Genomic DNA, 19128 nt, shown 5'->3' on the forward strand with positions numbered 1-19128 from the left:
CCTTAAGGGACAGGAGCTAATATCACTCACCTATAGAGGAGCACTATGTGTTGCCACCTCCCTCTTTAAATTGCTATCAGTATTATACTGCTCCCATCGCTGCACTGCAGGGGGCGACATGTCCACAGCCGCATGCAGCAAAACCTGCTGTGTGGTATGTGTAATTTCGCTCTGACTGGGTCATTATATTAAAAGGAAATGAATAGAAATGTTTTTTTTATTAATTAATTCCAATGTTCAATGCTTCTTTTAGAGTCATAATTCCGCTCATACATTGTTTATTTAAACCTGTTTATAGAAGGAAGGGAAACTGCCGATGTGTTCTGATGACTCCAGAATACCATGACCTCTTCTTGTGTATGTCAACAGTAGCGAGCTCAGTTATCAGCATTTGCTACGCACCACAATCTAAATAGCCATGCACACCAGCAGCAGGTAATGGTGTCGTTCATACACAGTGATTAGAAGTGAAGGTGTGATCATTATATAATTGGCTTGTGGTCGTGTGTGAATGTCTCTTCTAATGTATTTATGACAGTTAATCAGGATTAGTGGAGCTGGGTCAGCAAACCCAGTGTGAGTGTGTATCTGTCAGCAGAGACGAGCACATGCTGCGTTCGGCCCCCTTCCTCTCCTTCTCGGTTCACGATGATATATTCATGGGATTAAAACCTTCACCGTCCAACATAATCAGAAAGGTACGTTTCTGATTTGATTCATGCATTTTTAATCATTCAATTTAATCACTGATTACTTCATTATTACCACGAGCTGTATCTTCTTCAAACTGCAGAAACTCAGTGATATGAGACGGCGAGTTAGCCCGGACGAGACATAGCTCCTCATATCTACTCTGTGGTGGTTCAGGCTGAGCTTGAGGTGCAGGATGATGCCGACCTTGACCCCGCACATACCGGTACCACGGCCCTCCTACTCCCAGGCCAGGGAGAACCTGGTGAGGGCCATCCCTCCCAGACTTCTCTGTCTGCTGGCCTGTGGGGGAATAGACTGTCGCTATGAAGGACCAGAGTGCTGGAAGTTAAGCCAACAGGTCATCCGAGGCCTTTTCTCTTCCTGGTGAGAATGTTCGACCACACCCTCATGGATGTTATTTGCTTAAAGGATCTAGGAAAAACATGATGTGGTCGTTTACTGATCGTGAACTTCATTTTCATGCCAGGGTGACGGATGATATAATTGCCATGGCACGACCATCCAAACATTTAATCGAGAAGTACAACATCATAGAGCAGTTTCAAAGGTAATCACAATTTTGTTTTATTCCTGCAAATGTTTGTGTGTCTGTGCAGTGTCTGGATATGCCTGATTCATGAGAACATAAAGGAATTATGAGCCTGCATATTATTTTCTAAGTGAACAATCAATGTTATTTCTAAGACAACAGCACTAGCGTCTCATGTTGTCTTCATACTTTTTGACTTTTTCCCAGGTTGAACATCCGGTCAATCGTCAACATGCAGTTCCCAGGAGAGCACGCTCACTGTGGACCCCCCCTCGACCCTGAAAGTGGTTTCACGTACTCTCCACAGATCTTCATGGACAATGACAGTGAGAAATACTCTGACAAATACTCAACATTTAAGATGAAGTTAAGTGTTTTTATACATTATCGTACATCATTAATGTTAAGATGATCAGAACTGCACTGACTGCCCTCTGTCAATCACAAAGTGGGAGATGTGAATAAATAGAAGCAGTTAATATATGAACAGATATTATAGGAGACAGCTGAGTAGTGGTTTGTATCTATGGGACACTTACTAATAAGTTACACTATCTTGTGTGCTGTGCCCCTACAAATACAGTTTATCCATATCGTTTTACATTATGTACCTAAATGCACTCCTGTGTTTTGCAGTTTACTTTTACAACTTCGCGATGCCGGACTTCGGTGTGTCCTCCCTTGTTGGGATAATTGATGGGGTGAAGGTTTTGGCGTTTGCAGTGAGGGAGGGGAGAGTGGCCGTGCACTGCCATGCAGGCTTGGGCAGGACAGGTAGGATTCAACATGCATCAGTCGCCGTGTGCACATGTCTCTGTCACGTCCTGTACGTTCACTGCTCCTATCCATGTGCTCTCACTGCTCAGGTGTGCTGATAGCCTGTTACTTGATCTACACCCTGCGCATCAGCCCAAGCGAGGCCGTCCACTACGTGCGGATCAAACGGCCTCGCTCTATCCAGACCCGGGCACAGATCAGCCAGGTGTTTGACTTTGCTCGCCTGCTTGGCACTCAGCTGATCCAGTATCCAGACCTCAGCCTGCGGCACGGAGCCCCCTTCACCCTGCAGCATTACCTGAACCGACAGTCACTGCTGCTGCACGGCCAGGAGGGACGCACCCTCAGACAAACACCAAAGGTGAGGACTTGATCATTATACCACACTGACTCTGTGCCATGACCATACGTGACTACACACTGCAGAACTCATTTTTCATCTCTGACTGCCACTGGACCATCTCATCAGGTGGTGTACCTCCTGTGTGTGCGCATCTCCTGCCTGGCCCTGGGTCTCCCTGCTCCTCCAGAGGTGCAAGCTGAGCTGGAGAAGAGGTCAGCACTGAGGACCCTGAGCAGGACTGTGAGGGAGACCCTGGTGGCCAAGCAGTACTTGCCCTTGCAGAGGGAGGGTCAGAAGGGCTCGTGGGAGGGCTCGGGGTCGGCGTCCTCGTGGGACGAGCCGCTGGGATTCTTGGAGAGGAAGAGAGACGTCCTGCTGGACAAACGCAGCTACAGCGACTCTGACCTCAGCAAGATCACAGTGAATGAGGTCAGATTTCACATTATGCATCCAGCAGTATTTAAATAAATGAATAATCCATACAGCATCATCAAGCCTTTTCTCACTCTCTTACATTCTGACCTGAAGGATCTGGAGCTGAGTCCATACTGCACCGCAGCTCTTGGAAATGAGAAGCACTGGTGTGTGCAGGATCTGGTGCGGCCTGATCTGAAGCCGTTCAATCCGGTAGCTGCCAAACTTTCACCAGGTCACCAGATCTCCAAACAGGAGTCTCACAACATCCCAATGTCCACCATGAAAACCGGCAACAACTGCACTAAGAGGTTGTGCAAAGCTAAGGTAACGTTTTCCAAATACAGCTCCAACATTGAGGTATTTATGATTCCTGCTTAAGAATAAAACTGAAAATTTGAACGCGTTAAAACATTCAGATTTTTGTCTTGTGGAAGCTGTGTAGAAATCCACAGAATCCGGGCCCAGCCTCAGTGGCCCGGGCTGTTGCTCAGGCGCTGGCAGGCCAAGGTACTCCAGGGGAAACCATACTGCAGAGATCGGCTCTGCTGCAGGTAAAACAAGATAAAACACTGGTGAGAAGCTCTTTTTACATATCATTTTAAGTTTGTCCCCTGATGCCTCAATAATACTGTCACTTTTCAACAGGAGGAGCTGAACAGTAGTGACTGTGGATGGGCTCTGCTGGTCACTGAGTCAGACCCTCACGTTCTCAGTTGTCTGCTGTGGACCTGGCTGGAAAGATTAAGGGTCAGTGACACTGAACAATATGCCGGTTACACCAATGTGTCCAGGAGAGGCTTCACACACTGTGCTAGAAATCTCTCTCTGATTCTTAATCCTAATCCAGGAGCCGGTTCTAAGTGTAGAGGATGTGCACAGGTTGTGTATTGGAGCAAAAAACAGGAAGTCTCTCAGTGTGCTCAAGAAGGTAAGGACATCGGCCAGGCCCAGAATGACGAAACTTTGAGAAAGAGTTGAAGAGTTTTTTTTTTTTTTCAGCCACAGAGACACACCATCTACTGCCTGCTGAGCTGTGTGAGCACAGTGACCAGCTTGTGTCCTCACAGAGAGGAGGAGGTGCTGCTGCGGCTCATCCGAGCGCTAACAAAGGTGAGACACATGTGGAATGATGGTGTTTCAAAGCCTCTCATGTGCTTCTGCTCCTGGAAGACTCCTATGTGTGGAATTCTGTATTTGTTTGTCTGTTTTTAGCGTCCCCAAGAGGAAATTGGAAACCTTGCTACTTTGATGAAGGTCCTGAAGGCCAGTTTGAGAGAAACTTTGCACCCCTACAGTCACCTGACGAGGACCCGCAGCACCAGTGCTCCACTCTGAAGAACGATGACAACAACCTGAGGAGTCTTTATTTTGAAATTAGTCAGTATTTCATCCTGGAAACCCGATTGTGAACAAAATCAAGAGGTGTAATTTTTTAACTTGTATTCATTTTTTTTACATTTTGACTTGCAAGAACACAGCAGGTGTTAAGGTGAACTCCATTTGTTCAGTTTCAGGGTGTGGACTCACTGTCACGAGCCTGCATTGATGTTAAGTATACATATACTTACATTATATTAAAACATCTGCAGTGAAAACAATGATTTTTGCAGCTCTACGTGAGGGAATCTCCTTCACAACCAACTGTTGCAACTTAATTATAATTTATTTATATTTATTAAATATAACAAGTGGACAATTCATGTAAGTTCAAAACCAGCTGTTTCTACTGCGTCTATATTGTTAGATAAAATAAAAAATACAAATACAAAGAATATCTTTGATAACTATGATCTTAAATGCTCTGTCGTTGTGTTTGTGTTTTCGCTCATTCTTTCACAGAACTCCAATAAAACACAATAAATTCATGTCAGTGTCAATCAGCAAAAGGGAGCGAAAGATGAACAAATATTTCGAGCATTTGTCAGATTTTTTTTAATTGAGTCTTAGGTGATGAACTTATGCATTTGCCTTCACATTTATATAATTTGTAAATAATGTCACAGATTGATTGAATCTTTCTGGTTTGATCTAATCTTTGTGTCATGTCTACTTTCACTCGAGTGAAAGCTCCTGTACTTTAGTTAAGTGTGACCCCTGTTACAGCCTTTTTTACTAAATTAATCATTTACACCATTCTTACCGTGTATTCACATGCTGAGAATTCCTCCACTGTTTAAACACACACACACACACACACACACACACACACACACACACACGTATTATGTATGCCTGTCAAAGAGTCATCTCCATAGAAACATTGTCGCGGTGAAGTTGACTACCAGTAAACAATCTGAGTTTGGGTTGTGAGGAAATAAAAGCTGCCACAGACGGCCACCGGCAGTACGATCAGGAGTTTTACAAGGTAAACATATTTATAATACTCATTCATCTATTTTGTCTGATATTATTTTATTAATTTAAGTTTATTTAACCATGAAGTCTCAATGAAAGCAGTCACTGATTTCATAAGCTTGAATATCCTCTGCAGACATCTTGTATTTGTGACAAGGTACATTTGTTTACTATATTCACTTTACCTGAAAATTTAAATATATAGAATACACCAATAGATGATGATTTAGCTGTTTTATTAAATAACCCCAAAAAAATATCAGTGACTGATTTTAATGCTGCTCTGGTGTAAGTCAAAAAAATTGTTTCCATTAAATTAGCCAATGGAATAATTTAGGATCTAGAAAATACAGAGAGACATTTACTTTATATGTTTATGTCTTAATGTTATGCCCTGAAAACTCAATATTTCATTGAGCTATATGTTTTCATGGGGAAATATTTGGACTTGAAAATTGTCCCTGAAAACAACCCTGCTATTTACGGCCCCAGCAACCAACACTGCGAACAACCTATTGCTTTTAGTTTGATTATTTGGGGAAATCAATTGCATTTTTGACGGCTTGAACATTCTCAAAAATTCACCAAACTTTGCAGGTGTGTCAGTCATGAAAAATGTACGTATTCTGAAGTAAATTTAATTGGGCCTGGCAACATGGCTCAGCAGCGCCCTCTAAAATGCAGCAAATCCGTCTGGTTTAACCAATCTTCACGAAATGTCAGTACACACGTGTATCAAGACTGGACAAAAGAAAAAGTCCCATTCACCAATTTGATTAACATTACAGGAAGTCGGACATTTTGAGTTTTGTGGCCATTTTGGCCTTTTTACACAATGTGTATTTTAACGTCTGTACTCCTCCTCGTCCATTGACCACAACCATGTCAAACTTTGTCAGAAGGGCCTCAAAACATTGATAATGCAGTCTTATGGCTGTGAGATTGAATTTCAGTGGACTTTGTTCAATCTCTGTGTAACAACAAAAACACTAAAACTAACTCAAAGTTTTAGTGTACTGTACGTCACACGGTCAGATTTTTTTAATTGAGGAAAAAGCAGCCATATGCAGTGATACAGAAAATTGTGGATGTAATACATTGAGATGTATTGAGATGCATAGTTGTGATTCAAATCATTGAGTGCTGAATCGTAATCGAATCGTGAGGCTAGTAAAGATGTACATCTCTAGTGTAAAATGGCCAAACCGGCCACTAAATCCAAAATGGCCATCTTCCTGTTGCATTAAGTGTGTCAGGACTTTTTTTCAGTCTGGTCATGATACACGTGAGTACAGAGTTTCGTGAAGATCGGTTAAACCAGACAGGATTGTTGCTTTTTAGGAGGCGGTGTTGAGTCATTTCCAACAACCACTTCCAATTACTCCAGAATACTTACATTTTCTCCAGACCTAATGCGCTCGCGATGTTTGATGAATATTCTAATATGTTCAAGCTTTCAGCTTCGCTCTGACCTCATTGTTTCTCTCCTGAAGTTTTCTCCAGTCTGTCTCAGCAGAGTCTTCTTGTTTTTCACAGACCTGGATATTCAGCTGTTTGAAGAGCTCCAGATTATTGATTTGCCAGATTCTCTTTCTCCTGTCTGAGTCCTGATTCCCACTCACTTGCCTTTAGAATAATACGGTCATCTACCACCTTTTTCTCATTTTTCGTTGTCGCCACTTCCTCACTGGGCTCCTGATAGTCATCGTACATAATTAATCTTTCTTTCATCTTCTGCAGTTCTTGTCAGCTCTTCTCTTCATTCTCGTTTGCCCTCAATTCTGCAAGGTACAGCGGAAAGTTTATCAGCTGTTTGTCATTCTTCTCGTGTACCATTATAGTCTTTTCCTCGATTTACTGCACTGTTGAGTTTAGATGTTCAGGTGATTACTCTGAATATGTTAACCCTGTTATACACAAGCTGTCCGAACCCCTTCTAATGCAAAACATGGGTCAAAACGTAACTGTATTCATTTCCTTTGTTATCTCATGCATGGCTGGGTGTTTCTTTGCTATATTCTTTTATATCTTATTCTTCCTTCTCTGATTTAGGAGAACTGGATTCCAAGACCAACTCCAGCTTGATCCTGTAGAACATAGTCTGGGTCCTCAGCATCAGTGATTTCAGACCAAGAATTGCCTCCTCCTCTTCCTCACCCTGTTCTTCAAACAGCATCAATATGATCATATCAACCGTAAGTCTGAAATGGTTGCGACCAGCCATACTAACACTCTGGATAAAGAGAATCCAAATCATATTTTCAAACGCACATCTATCAGTCTATTAAGTATATAGTTATATTACGAGTTTTATTCTGTTGATCAAGCTATGATTAGCTAGCCTGAATAGAAGCTAGCTAGCTAACAGCTTGTACATATTTCACTTTCTCACTAGTAATGGATTGTAATATAAGACTTACTTGCAGTTGTTCGGTAGTGAATACATACGGTATGAGTCAGTTTTGACCCATGTGTTAAAAGTAATTTGTGGTAATCAAAAATCTGGTATATAATGAGTGCTTATAATATTAAATGATAAAATACATTTGTTTCAAACATAAAGCAAAGAAACAGGAAACGAATACGGGTCATTTTCAACCCATGTTGTGCATTGGAAGAGTAAAGGTACAAAAATTATTTTTGTGCAAAAAGTACAAAGGAAGAATTGAAATAAGGATTAATTGGGGAGACCTGAAATACTAAATGGATAAATTCATTCACTGAAAAGATATAGAAAATAAAAACTGAGCCGATGCAAAGGTATATCAAAGGGTTAAAAATGAAAGTGACTATTTCCCTCGAAACGGGCTTTATACAAAAGAAGACTTCATAGGATTCATTGAGCGAAAGTAATTCCTTTTTGTCAGTTTGCTTTAGTGTCACAGTGTCAGTGGTCACAGATTCCTTTGATGTGTTCGACTAGAAAAAGTTCTGAAGGGAAACAAGAGCGGGTTATTGACCTGTCTGTTAGCCTGTTTTTGGTGATAGAAATAGCAACACCTACTGATAAATGGCGGTAAGCCTTGTTTTACAACTTTAAATCTGATTTACATTCAATTTTCACCATGTGGTCTACACTTTATGGTGTGGACTGTAATGCTTGATTAGCTGGTGTGGTCCAGTGCTGCGTGCCGGACGCGGGAAGCTACATGTTTATCCTTCCCGTGATGCACAAAACGTACTCAACACAGAGCCGTTCCCTGTTGGCCCTCCCCCACGGCCACATTAGGTCCCGAGATCGCAAGTGCTCGGGCCCACACAGTTCTGCTAGCAGCTCTAGTTTTAGTCTGTATCTTACTGTTGAGGTTAAATGAGATTGTTTTATGAGTTTTATGACAACTCGATTTAAGTCTATGAGAAAGTTTTCCATCAATGTTGGTTGTTTTACTAAAACCCTCAAAAGCTTTGTGTTTGACAGCTTTGAAAGTGACTAACAGTTTTTCTCAATGTACTTAATAATATTTGAATCATCCACTTAAATACCTGGAATTATATGTTTTCTTGCCTCAACACAGCCCTAGATGGCATTCTGTCACTTTTTAAAATAACTTATTTCCCCCCTACAGCAACGCCGAGTGAATGAGTGACAGCTCATTTTATTACTCCTTTTATTTTATGACACGAAAGAAAAAAATACAAATGTGCTTTCATTCACGATCTCTTAAAGGAAGTAAAAAATTCTGAAGTTTGGGTTGGATCATGGAGGCCCCACAGACCAAGAGGACCCATTGCTGCCCTCTATGGAAGCCCAGGGCCGAAGTATGCGCTGCCTGGACTCACAGGTAGAGTCAACATTTCCATCAAGCCCTTTTCACCTCGAACACAATTTTCATTTTATAACTGACATTGTACGTTCTTGTTCCCTCCAATAAAGGTGTTTCTAAACATGACCCTACTAAATTCAAAGCACCAATGTTCAGCTTTGGGACACGTCATGATCTGGGAATGTCGAGCTGCTCCCCTGGACCAAAGTACCTCATCGACTCTAACATCACCAGAACAGGGAAAGGCGGCGCTCCTGTGTATTCACTGCACAGCCGCTCAAAGGAGCAGGGATTGTTCCAGGGCCCTGGACCAGGTCAGCAAAACCAATTAGACATTAGAAGCAGTTGGAAATGAAACATTGTTGATCTCCGATACATGTGAACAATATTCCAGCCCTGTGATGCAGACTGTTGTCATTTGAGTTTTTCATCAGATACATTTTACTAACAAATATGAACTTCTATTGGTTCTTCTTCAGGGCAGTACTCCCCTGAGCTTTCAGGAAAGATGACCTATAACTCTGCTCCTGCTTATTCTCTGTTTGGGAGAAGCAAAGACTTCACGATCAACAAGACACCAGGTAACATATTGGATTTTTTTGGTCAACTTTAGTTTTTCAGAACTTTCATGGTAGAAAGAATATAAAGTTAACAATGGTCCCGTTCTGCAGGTCCAGCCTCGTACACACTGCCCTGTGTGCTGGGACCTGGAACTGTGGTCACAGCTACAGCTCCCGCCCACTCACTCCGTGGACGCAGCAAAACTGGAAGCTTCCACGAGGACCTGACCAAGGTACATGTGCACAATCATGAAATCAATTTTTATAGAATTTATAGAAATCTTTTGATTTACTCTTGATATCTTTCATCTCACCTCCAGACTCCTGGCCCCGCTGCCTACAAAGTGGTGGACCCCTGTACTTACAGTCAGAGACCACCACGGTTCAGCATGACCGGCCGCAACTTCGCTCCTGGGGAAACCACACAGAAACCAGGGCCTGGTTCCCACTGTCCTGAGCGGGTAAGAGACCCTGTTATATTTAATAATCATCAAGGAGGTTTGGATGTCGTTCACTTACTAAATGTTTTCTTTCTAGGTCACCCAGACAAAACCTAAAGCTCCGAGCTTCTCCTTCGGGATTCGTCACTCAGAATTCATCTCACCCCTCATTGTCATTGTGCCTGAATGACAACACAAGATCTCTTATGACTGGAAAGAAATCACACAACAGCGTCAAAGAAAGCGACTCTGGATTCCTTACATCAGATTTTATCACCACAGATTAAGAGCTTGTTGTGTTGGTAATTGCCACTTTATCAGGCTTATGACGCTGTCTGTGTTTTTAGTGTCATGACATTTGTATTAATTCAACACGATTCTCATGAAAGTCCTTTTCAAACCGCCTTATTTTTTATAGTCCAGCTTTTTCTTCTTACTGTTTAATTCACATTCTTGGTAGATATTTTGGAGGAAATTAACTTTGCGAGACTTCTGAAATAAAAAGAACTGACCATAATGGTTTTTGAAGTACATGCTTATTCTTTTGTCGAAGGTCAAACAGATCTTACAGCATGCGGTCAAGTGAAGTGAACAAGACCAAGAAATGTTTGCGGGGGGGGGGGGTTCTCTTTTATATAGAAAGAGGTGATGCATGTACGTTATTCTCTTGTCTAACTCTTTTGGACCTGCCTGCTGCTGTAACAAGTGAATTTCCCCCGATGTGTGGATAAATAGAATTATATCTAATCTAACCTCAGAAGCAAATATATGTGTGTGTAAAGATAAAGTGTGTATGTGAAAAAAGAACACCCCCAGGAGATAAGATTGGAGGAGGCAGCACAGTGATTCCCAGTGGCTTCGATGTCTGGATCACTCAGAGACCGGTGCCCGTAAATCTAGTAGATAAAAGTCGTGATGAATCGGCCATGAGGCCGGTCACCAACGGACATCTTGTTAGGTCACACATGGTGCGGTCACCTTGTCACACATGATACGCATAAGCAGAGATAATACGATGGTAACATAAGCAGGGACAAAGTATTCTTGATTGTAAAGTTGACATTACAGTATCTGCAGAAAAATTACTTAAGTACTCATCATAACATCAATTTAGGTTTAATACAATTGAAGTGAGCCAACACACACAAAGGTTGCTTTCAATGATATACCTGTGTTTTTAAAGCAAAGGCCTTTAATCTGGCAGATAAAAAAAAATTGTATGTAACAGCAACAACTGAATTATTTCAACATCACGTTAGAATTTTATGAAAAAAAAAAAAAAATTGGTGCTTTGACTTCAAAGCAAATCAAACAGATTTGCCACAGGCCTCAATAATCAGCTAGCTACTCAACACAAATGTTGAGCACAAATAGGCTCCATCTAGTTTAGGGCTGAAAGACACTGTAACACGAGGAAATCAATAAGCCGTCAGCTGGAGAAGGAGAAACATTTTTTTACAGGTTAAAACTTGTAATTGCTGCCAGAACTGGTCTCTATATAAGGTGGTCTTAAACGTTTTTCAGGCCATGGTCCCCCAAACTGATGGCGAGATGGAGCAAGGACCCCCTACTACATTGCCTTGCATAAGTATTCACCCCCCTTGGACTTTTTCCCATTATGTACTGTTACTAACTGGAATTCAAATAGACTTAAATAAACTTTTTCCCGTTTGATCAACAAAACATGCATAGTACTTTGGAGGTGCAAAATACATTTTATTGTGACACAAACAATAATGAGAACAAAAAAGTTGACATCTGTTGGGTGCATAAGTATTCACCCCCCTGTGTCAATACTTGGTAGAACCCCCTTTCGCTGCAATTACAGCTGCAAGTCTTTTGGGGTATGTCTCTACCAGCTTTGCACATCTAGAGATGGAAAGGTTTGTCCATTCTTCTTGGCAAAAAAGATGAAGCTCAGTCAGATTGGATGGAGACCGTCTGTGAACCGCAATCTTCAAGTCCATAGATTCTCTATTGGATTGAGGTCTGGGCTTTGACTGGGCCATTTTAAGACATTAACATTCTTTAATCCAAACCATTCCTTTGTAGCTCTGGCTGTATGTTTAGGGTCATTGTCCTGCTGGAAGATGAACCTCCGCCCCAGTCTCAAGTCTTTTGCAGACTGCATCAGATTTTCTTCAAGGATTTCCCTGTATTTGGCTCCATCCATCTTTCCCTCTATTCTGACCAGTTTCCCTGTACCTGCTGAAGAGAAGCATCCCCACAGCATGATGCTACCACCACCATGTTTCACTGTTGGGATGGTGTGCTCAGGGTGATGGGCAGTGTTGGGTTTTCGCCACACATAGCGTTTTGCATTGAGGCCAAAAAGTTCACATGTTTGCTGTGTCTCCCACACGGCTTCTGGCAAACTCCAAACGGGATTTTTTATGGATCTCTTTCAACAATGGCTTTCTTCTTGCCACTCTTCCATAAAGGCCAGATTTGTGGAGTAGACGACTAATAGTTGTCCTGTGGACAGATTCTCCCACCTCAGCTGTGGATCTCTGCAACTCCTCCAGAGTAACCATGGGCCTCCTGGTTGCTTCTCTGATTAATTTTCTCCTTGTCCGACTCTTCAGTTTGGGTGGACGGCCTCCTCTTGGTAGCTTTGCGGTTGTGCCATATTCTTTCCATTTTCTTATGATGGATTTTATGGTGCTCAGAGAGATGTTCAAACCTCTGGATATTTTTTTATAACCTAACCCTGCTTCATATTTCTCCACAACTTTAATGATGTAATGATCTCCAACAAACTCTGAGTCCGTCACAGAACAGGTGTATTTATACTGAGATTAAATTGCAGACAGGTGGACCCTATTTACTAATTATGTGACTTGCAAATGTGACTTGTGAATGCAATTGGTCGCACCAGATCTTTGTTAGGGGTTTCACAGTAAAGGGGGTGAATACATATGCACTCAACACTTTTCAGATTTTCATTTGTAAATAATTTTGAAATCCATGTAATATTTCCCCCCACTTCCAAATGATGCACTATTTTGTGTTGGTCCATTACATAAACTCACGATGAAATAAATTTTAATCTGTAGTTATACCATGACAAAATGTAGAAAAGTCCAAAGGGGGTGAATACTTATGCAAGGCACTGTATATAAATTGCATAAAATAGCGTTTATATTATTCTGTGCCTAGTGCCATGTATAAAAATAGCTACCCTGTTATTGTGCATTCAATACTACCCTTGTGGGTAGTAGCATGCTAACATTAGAAAGGTGGCTCAGACACCTCGCAAATCCTCTCAGACTTATTTTTCAGTTACAGTAATGTTTTTTTTTTACATTGTACAGTGTCTATTTCTCGGTAAATTTTTTAAAATCTAAACAAAAAAAAGTAAAACAAACAACTTTTAGGTACAAATACGACCATCTACGGAGTTTGGTCCGCCATCTTTTATTTTTGAGCTTCGCACTCTTTAGACGTGAGCATAAACGCGATCTGATTGGCTAGTGCCTGTGCTGTCGTATTTGCATGAAAGGGGCTGTGAACCGGTGCCAAGCTTGAGAGAGCTCCTGTGTGTAGCTGAATGTGTGCATTGCTGACTGAAAGATAATGTCTTCTGCCTCAATTTATCCGTTCGCTACAATATGTTGGATTCATGTCAATGTGTAGCTAAAGACAATATATACAATTCTGGTTCTGAAGAAGTGCATTTTGTGGAAAAAACAATTTTGAAAAAAAAAAAAAATTATATAAAAATGTGTCTCATCAACCAAAAATTTCGCGACCCCCCTGCAGTACCCCCGCGGACCCCCTAGGGGTCGCGGACCCCCTGTTGAAGACCACTGCTCTATATGATAGAGGAGGTAAATAATCATGACATCTATTTGCAGACACTTTGACATGATAAGACTTAAATGTTCATCAGAAAATAGGTGTCAAAGAAATCAGTGTTGGCAGCATTTTTATGTTATGTGTGTTATTGCCTATCAGAGAAACAAGGAATAAACCAGGAATTCAACTGGAATAAATCAAAAATACTGATTCAACGTTTGTGGCCCAGTATCCCACACAGAGGGGGTTTCCATCACTTCTGCAGACCCCACACCTCACTGTCATTCAGTGCAACTAAAAACCGTTTGGTGTACATGCATTATTTGGTTTTGACTTTGATGTCATATTATTATGTAATAGGCTCCATCACTGAGTTTCAACACAGAACAGCAAATATTTCTTCTGGTGATTTGTGAACCTGAAATAAGAGAATAATTAAAAAAAGAAAAGTATTTTTCTCAGTGAAATGTTTCAAAAATATTGCTGTCTAGCTGCTTTATATATATATATATATATATATATATATATATATATATATATATATCAAATATAAAAATAATTTACTATTAAATTAAAACTTTTGAATGTGTGATTGTGGACAGGCACTTCTGAGGACATCAGCACACGCAGTGGAGAGGTCCTTCAGGCGTCCCCGTTGCGTAGGAACGAAACCCGTCGGAGACTCGATGCTTCATCTACAAACTTTGAGTTCCTGGATTCACAGACGAGAGGAGGACGCGGGACAAACTGTCCTCGTGTTATTAAAGAGTCGCTCATGTTAAATACTCTGAGATATTCACATCATGTCTCTTTGTTGACGAATGATTCTAGTTAGCGGTGCTTAGCTAACTGTTAGCCTCCTCCAGCGGCTGTGAGGCGGAAACGTCCAGCGCCGAAGAGACACTTTGAAAAAAGAAGACAACTGGGACCAGAGGCCTTCTCTGTGATGTCCTCGCTCTCTGCTGGAGTCACTGTTTGTAGAGGTAACGACCCACGAGCCGGGGAGATGCCCGATTTCAAACCGACGCTCTGCTCAGCTAACCGGGGACAAGCCAGCTAACGCGCCCCGTCGTGGAGGACGCGGCTCAGGACACCAGGACAGACAGAGAGGCTCCCGTTGATCCGGTGGCTGCAGTGGAAGCTGTGGTGAACGAGCAACATGGCCGGGGACGCGGACAGTCTCCCGGAGCTGGACCAGGAGAAATACGATGCGGACGAACAGGTGAAGATCATCTGTCTGGGGGACAGCGCGGTGGGGAAATCCAAGTAAGTGTCGGTGAGCTGTGATTTGACCTTTACCTTTAGATAGATGATGTGTTTCCTGTGTAACTTCATGCTTTGTGTCTCCCTCCAGGCTGATGGAGAGGTTCCTCCTGGATGAATAGTATCCTTCACTTGATCTTCTCTCCATGTTACTGTGGTTCTCTTCTCTACACACTTTCTCTCCAACATTGTTTATCTCTGTCACCCAGGCCCGTGTTGACTTCCTTTCCGGTGTTTGTGAGATTTATAAGATTTATGATCAGAAGGCTCTGAGGAGTTTTTTGTCTTGTGTCCCAAGATGTGCACATAAATGACAAAAGAAACAGACAAAAACGTCACTAAACAACACAGCATAATCATAAGTTAAATTGATATGATCACTCCATTTAACATTTGGTGCTCAGTCCACCCAGGGAGAGCTGTTTAGATAGACAACTTTATCACAGTCTGTTCAGGCCTGCAAGACTCTTAATCTTCTGCTTGATTCCCAAAACTGATATTCTTTAAATAAGATATGAGTGGTTGGATTTTATTTATAGACATATAACAGAGACATCGCTGTTTTTGAACAGGTTGCATTAACAATTTACAGAAGAGCTTGAAACCTCAATCTTAGACATGTAGCACTCTACCACGTCAAACTTAAAGCTGAGACTCTACTATATGAATTGATTCCATACTGCATTTGAACATTCTGTATTATGATTGTTAAAAACAAGACCAGGCTCCGTTTGCTTGATCGATCTCCTGAGAAAGTAAAGTCAAAGTGAAGCCCTGTGGTTCAGTTCCTGTTGTTTAGAACGTGCTATATAAATATAAATCTGACTTGTCCCGACTGCATCAGCTGGAACAATGTGTGTATCAGTTATTTTCAGGATCACATTGTATCAAAGCTGTTACGGTCAATGTCTGCACATCACTGGGTGTTAAAGATCAAGCACGTCTCCAACCAGAGAGACAAAGATCCTTAACTCTCTGCACAGTCGTCCCCAGCAGCTGTCAACCTACGCGCTGACTCTCTACAAACACACAGCCAGTGTAGGAAACAAGACAGTAGCAGTGGGTATGTATGATGATGTGCATCTTCTACCAGTGACAGAAAAATCATATCTGCCCAGTGACACTTATCTTAAATCTGCAGCCTTAGGAGCATGGGTCAGACTCTGAGCTGCTTCTGCAGGGACAGACGTCTTTGACTTTGTTTTTTTGATCCACAGATTTCTGGGACACAGCTGGTCAGGAGAGGTTCCAGAGCATGCACCCCTCTTACTACCACAAAGCACACGCATGCATCATGGTAAGACTCACTGCTGGCTGCACGGCCCACGTCCCCCTCAAGGGACTGACAGGAAAGAAACCAAAAATTCTAATAATCAGAGATGTTAGGAATACAATGGATGGCTGTGTTTAAAATATACATGTAAGTGCACATTTTGTTGTTTGTGCGCTTGCTCGTCCTTGAGGCGTTTACCTCATGAAGGTCCACCAGGGCTCTTCAGACGGCTGCTGGCACCAGTCGACCTGAGCTGAACTCGGGCTGAACTCTTCTGCATTCTACTTTCTGTTTAAGGTTTTTGACGTTCAACGGAAGATCACATACAAGAACTTGACCAACTGGTACAAGGAGCTGAGAGAGTACAGACCGGAGATACCCTGCTGTGTGGTCGCCAACAAAATCGACGGTGGGTCCGGCTGCGGAGAGTTTATACATCCACCAAGGCCCAGCAGTCCCCTTAAAATCAATCAAGCTGCAGTACAGTACACACATCTAAGTTAGTCCCCTAGATATGCCTGATTTATTCCACCAAGATTCCATTCTCTGGGAAAAGTTGTGACTTTAAATAATCATTCTATCTTGTGACGTTAAAGAAAGTTGAAAAAAATATATATTAAATTCATACGCCGCAGAATTGTATTTGTCCTTTCTGGGCCTATCCTTCCACCAAGTTCTGTAGAAATCCATTCATTAGTTTTTTGTGTAATCCTGCAGACTAACAACCAAACCTCCCTTGGGGATTTCAACATGTTATTTTTGGATTTGTGTTCATTATTCACAAAATCACAAAGTTGACTCTAGAATTGCAGATGTAAAGACGTGTTTCTTCTTGTGTGCAGCTGATTTGAAGGTGACACAGAGAAGCTTCAGCTTCGGGAAGAAGCAAGGACTCCCGTTCTACTTTGTGTCCGCGGCCGACGGGACCAACGTAGTTAAGGTTTGAACTTTATTCTCCTGCAGTCTCAATGGTAGTGATCCAGGAGTTCAGGCTCATCAGTAGTTTCACGGTTCACACTGTGTCACTTTACTACCACACACAACTCTCCTTTTATAACTGAGTCAAATGAGTTCATCCTGTAATTTAGTGTAAGCTCATCAACGTTGTCGACCACTTAGCTGCCTGATCGTTTTCTGTCACAACAGATGTTCAGAGAGACGATCAAGAGAGCGGTGGAATACAAGCAAAACCCCAGCGACTTCATGGATGAAGTGATGCAAGAGTTAGAGGTACACGTCTCGGAATACTCAAACAGTCTGAGCTGGCATGGGCACAACTTCAGCTGCTGTACTTGTAACTGAATGATGTTTGAAGAATATAAAAGAAAAAGGTTGTAATACCTCTGAGAAATCCCATCATTTTATCTGCCATGGTTTCCTTGTCTATTTTTCGTATTCTTCCCCAAAACCTGCTTCTTTAAACTCCTCACAATTCACTTTTCTATTGACTTACAATCAATAATCTGCTTTTGTTTATTACCAAAACCATGTATTTAAGTCTGTTTCTCTCCCTCATCCTACAGAACTTCGACCTGGAGAAGAAGGAAGAGAATTCAGAAGCTGATGAAGATGGATTAAAAGCAGAGAGTCCTGAGTTGGCCTGATTTGAGTTTTTTACAATTCCTCTCATCTCATGGATAATTTCTCCTCCTCCGAAGTCGATGCTGCAAATAGACCATGATTTTAGTGAAAATGTCCGAGAGCTCTGATTCTCTGTGACGCTCTTGACGTAATTTTGGTGGTCTGCTTTAATCACTATTGAATTGTTGCTACTACTGGAGCGTGGCTGACCTCGGGTTCGAAGTCACCGTCCCACAGACAGGAACCACACCTGGTGGGATGATCAGGATCGGTGTTGTAGAGCAGGTTCCTTTAGCATCCATTTCTAACATCGTCACTTTTAAACTTATCTACTTTTGTAACAGGAGAAAATCCCTTAGTGAAGCTCAATGTTTGTTTCAGCGTGAATTACTTTGTGTCATGTAATGTGAAGCATCGAAAAACCAACTTGCACAGAGCAAGGAGAACGTGTGATTATGAATTTGCTGCTGTTCTCCGTGTTTGTCTGTAGTGTTGTGAGCGGTGTCAGCAGGGAGCCGTGTCTGTTGCTTTCATTCTATTATGTAAAGTCTATTTTTTCAGTGTCCTTCAAATTATTTTAATTGTATCATAGAGACATGTGATCATGGCTCTATTTCCAAGAGCATGTTGTAGATGCAACTGTCAGTCTATCAAGGTGAAAGCAGACTGTTTGTAAAAATGGACGACACTACGGCTCCACAGAAGTGAAACCACAGCGTACCGACCCCCCCGGTGGCTGGCTGTTGTGTAAGTCATAAATTCTGCCTCCTCCATGTTAGCGAATGGGACATGGAGCAAACTAAAAGTCAAATAATTTCCCCCCAAGCTGGTTTGTCATTTTAGGTCTTAACTTGACTTAAAAAACGTGATGATCGACAGCTGAGACTTCCTCACAATTGGTCAAGAATGTCTTTCGGCAGAGTGTGTGTGTGTGTGGGGGGGGGGCACACACGTGTCGTCCATCTTTATAGATAGAATGTGTACGAGTGGACATATTCTGAATCGTACTCTTACATAGGTCGCATCCTTGTGTAATGTTGAGTCTTCTGTGATGAGTTTGAGGTGTTTGCACATTCATCCATATCAACAGGAACGTTGCTGTGACGCTGTTTTAAACCTGTTTTCTGGCAGAAGAATCTGTGTGAAGGGTGAAATACATGATTCAGTTATTTCTACATGTTTAAGATGTACACAGAAACCCGGGATGTATATTTTCTGTTTGTATTTGACTGTATTGTGTGAAATTTACAATAAATCACACTGGAACATAGTTTGAATACTGAACCACTAAATTAGCAGGGACAAGAATTTGAC

General features: G+C 41.8%; 3 protein-coding genes across 3 annotated transcripts; all 3 read left to right on the top strand.

The window, feature by feature from the left end:
- Positions 1-886: 886 nt before the first annotated feature.
- On the top strand, positions 887-4627 carry zgc:77752 (uncharacterized protein LOC393862 homolog). The gene is made up of 12 exons (XM_053426987.1): positions 887-1077; positions 1181-1261; positions 1451-1569; positions 1880-2017; positions 2110-2381; positions 2490-2792; positions 2892-3137; positions 3215-3331; positions 3426-3527; positions 3628-3708; positions 3780-3890; positions 3993-4627. The coding sequence occupies exons 1-12, from the start codon at positions 887-889 to the stop codon at positions 4113-4115; spliced, it is 1884 nt and encodes a 627-aa protein (XP_053282962.1). The 3' UTR covers positions 4116-4627.
- Positions 4628-5013: 386 nt separating this feature from the next.
- odf3b (outer dense fiber of sperm tails 3B) lies at positions 5014-10405 on the top strand. Its single transcript, XM_053427430.1, has 8 exons — positions 5014-5145; positions 7188-7330; positions 8803-8917; positions 9010-9213; positions 9379-9480; positions 9571-9692; positions 9780-9920; positions 9997-10405. Exons 2-8 carry the CDS (start codon positions 7316-7318, stop codon positions 10087-10089), a joined length of 792 nt encoding a protein of 263 aa, XP_053283405.1. The 5' UTR covers positions 5014-5145; positions 7188-7315; the 3' UTR covers positions 10090-10405.
- A 3935-nt stretch (positions 10406-14340) lies between these two features.
- rabl2 (RAB, member of RAS oncogene family-like 2) lies at positions 14341-19084 on the top strand. The gene is made up of 8 exons (XM_053427034.1): positions 14341-14963; positions 15052-15081; positions 15944-16023; positions 16178-16257; positions 16531-16642; positions 17076-17173; positions 17380-17463; positions 17757-19084. Exons 1-8 carry the CDS (start codon positions 14857-14859, stop codon positions 17835-17837), a joined length of 672 nt encoding a protein of 223 aa, XP_053283009.1. The 5' UTR covers positions 14341-14856; the 3' UTR covers positions 17838-19084.
- Positions 19085-19128: the final 44 nt, after the last annotated feature.

The sequence above is a fragment of the Pleuronectes platessa genome, chromosome 7 (assembly GCF_947347685.1).
Source record: "Pleuronectes platessa chromosome 7, fPlePla1.1, whole genome shotgun sequence".
Lineage (NCBI taxonomy): Eukaryota > Metazoa > Chordata > Actinopteri > Pleuronectiformes > Pleuronectidae > Pleuronectes > Pleuronectes platessa.

What these genes read in the sequence shown, in the direction of transcription:
- zgc:77752 (XM_053426987.1), top strand. Translation starts at nt 887, where the DNA reads ATGATGCCGACCTTGACCCCGCACATACCGGTACCACGGCCCTCCTAC. An exon ending in TGCAGGCTTGGGCAGGACAG is followed by an intron (nt 2,018 to 2,109) that starts GTAGGATTCAAC and finishes CTCACTGCTCAG; the next exon opens with GTGTGCTGATAGCCTGTTAC. An exon ending in TCATCCGAGCGCTAACAAAG is followed by an intron (nt 3,891 to 3,992) that starts GTGAGACACATG and finishes GTCTGTTTTTAG; the next exon opens with CGTCCCCAAGAGGAAATTGG.
- odf3b (XM_053427430.1), top strand. An exon ending in GTTCCAGGGCCCTGGACCAG is followed by an intron (nt 9,214 to 9,378) that starts GTCAGCAAAACC and finishes GTTCTTCTTCAG; the next exon opens with GGCAGTACTCCCCTGAGCTT. An exon ending in GTTCCCACTGTCCTGAGCGG is followed by an intron (nt 9,921 to 9,996) that starts GTAAGAGACCCT and finishes TTTTCTTTCTAG; the next exon opens with GTCACCCAGACAAAACCTAA.
- rabl2 (XM_053427034.1), top strand. Translation starts at nt 14,857, where the DNA reads ATGGCCGGGGACGCGGACAGTCTCCCGGAGCTGGACCAGGAGAAATAC. An exon ending in AGGTTCCTCCTGGATGAATA is followed by an intron (nt 15,082 to 15,943) that starts GTATCCTTCACT and finishes CTCTCTGCACAG; the next exon opens with TCGTCCCCAGCAGCTGTCAA. An exon ending in AAGCACACGCATGCATCATG is followed by an intron (nt 16,258 to 16,530) that starts GTAAGACTCACT and finishes TTTCTGTTTAAG; the next exon opens with GTTTTTGACGTTCAACGGAA.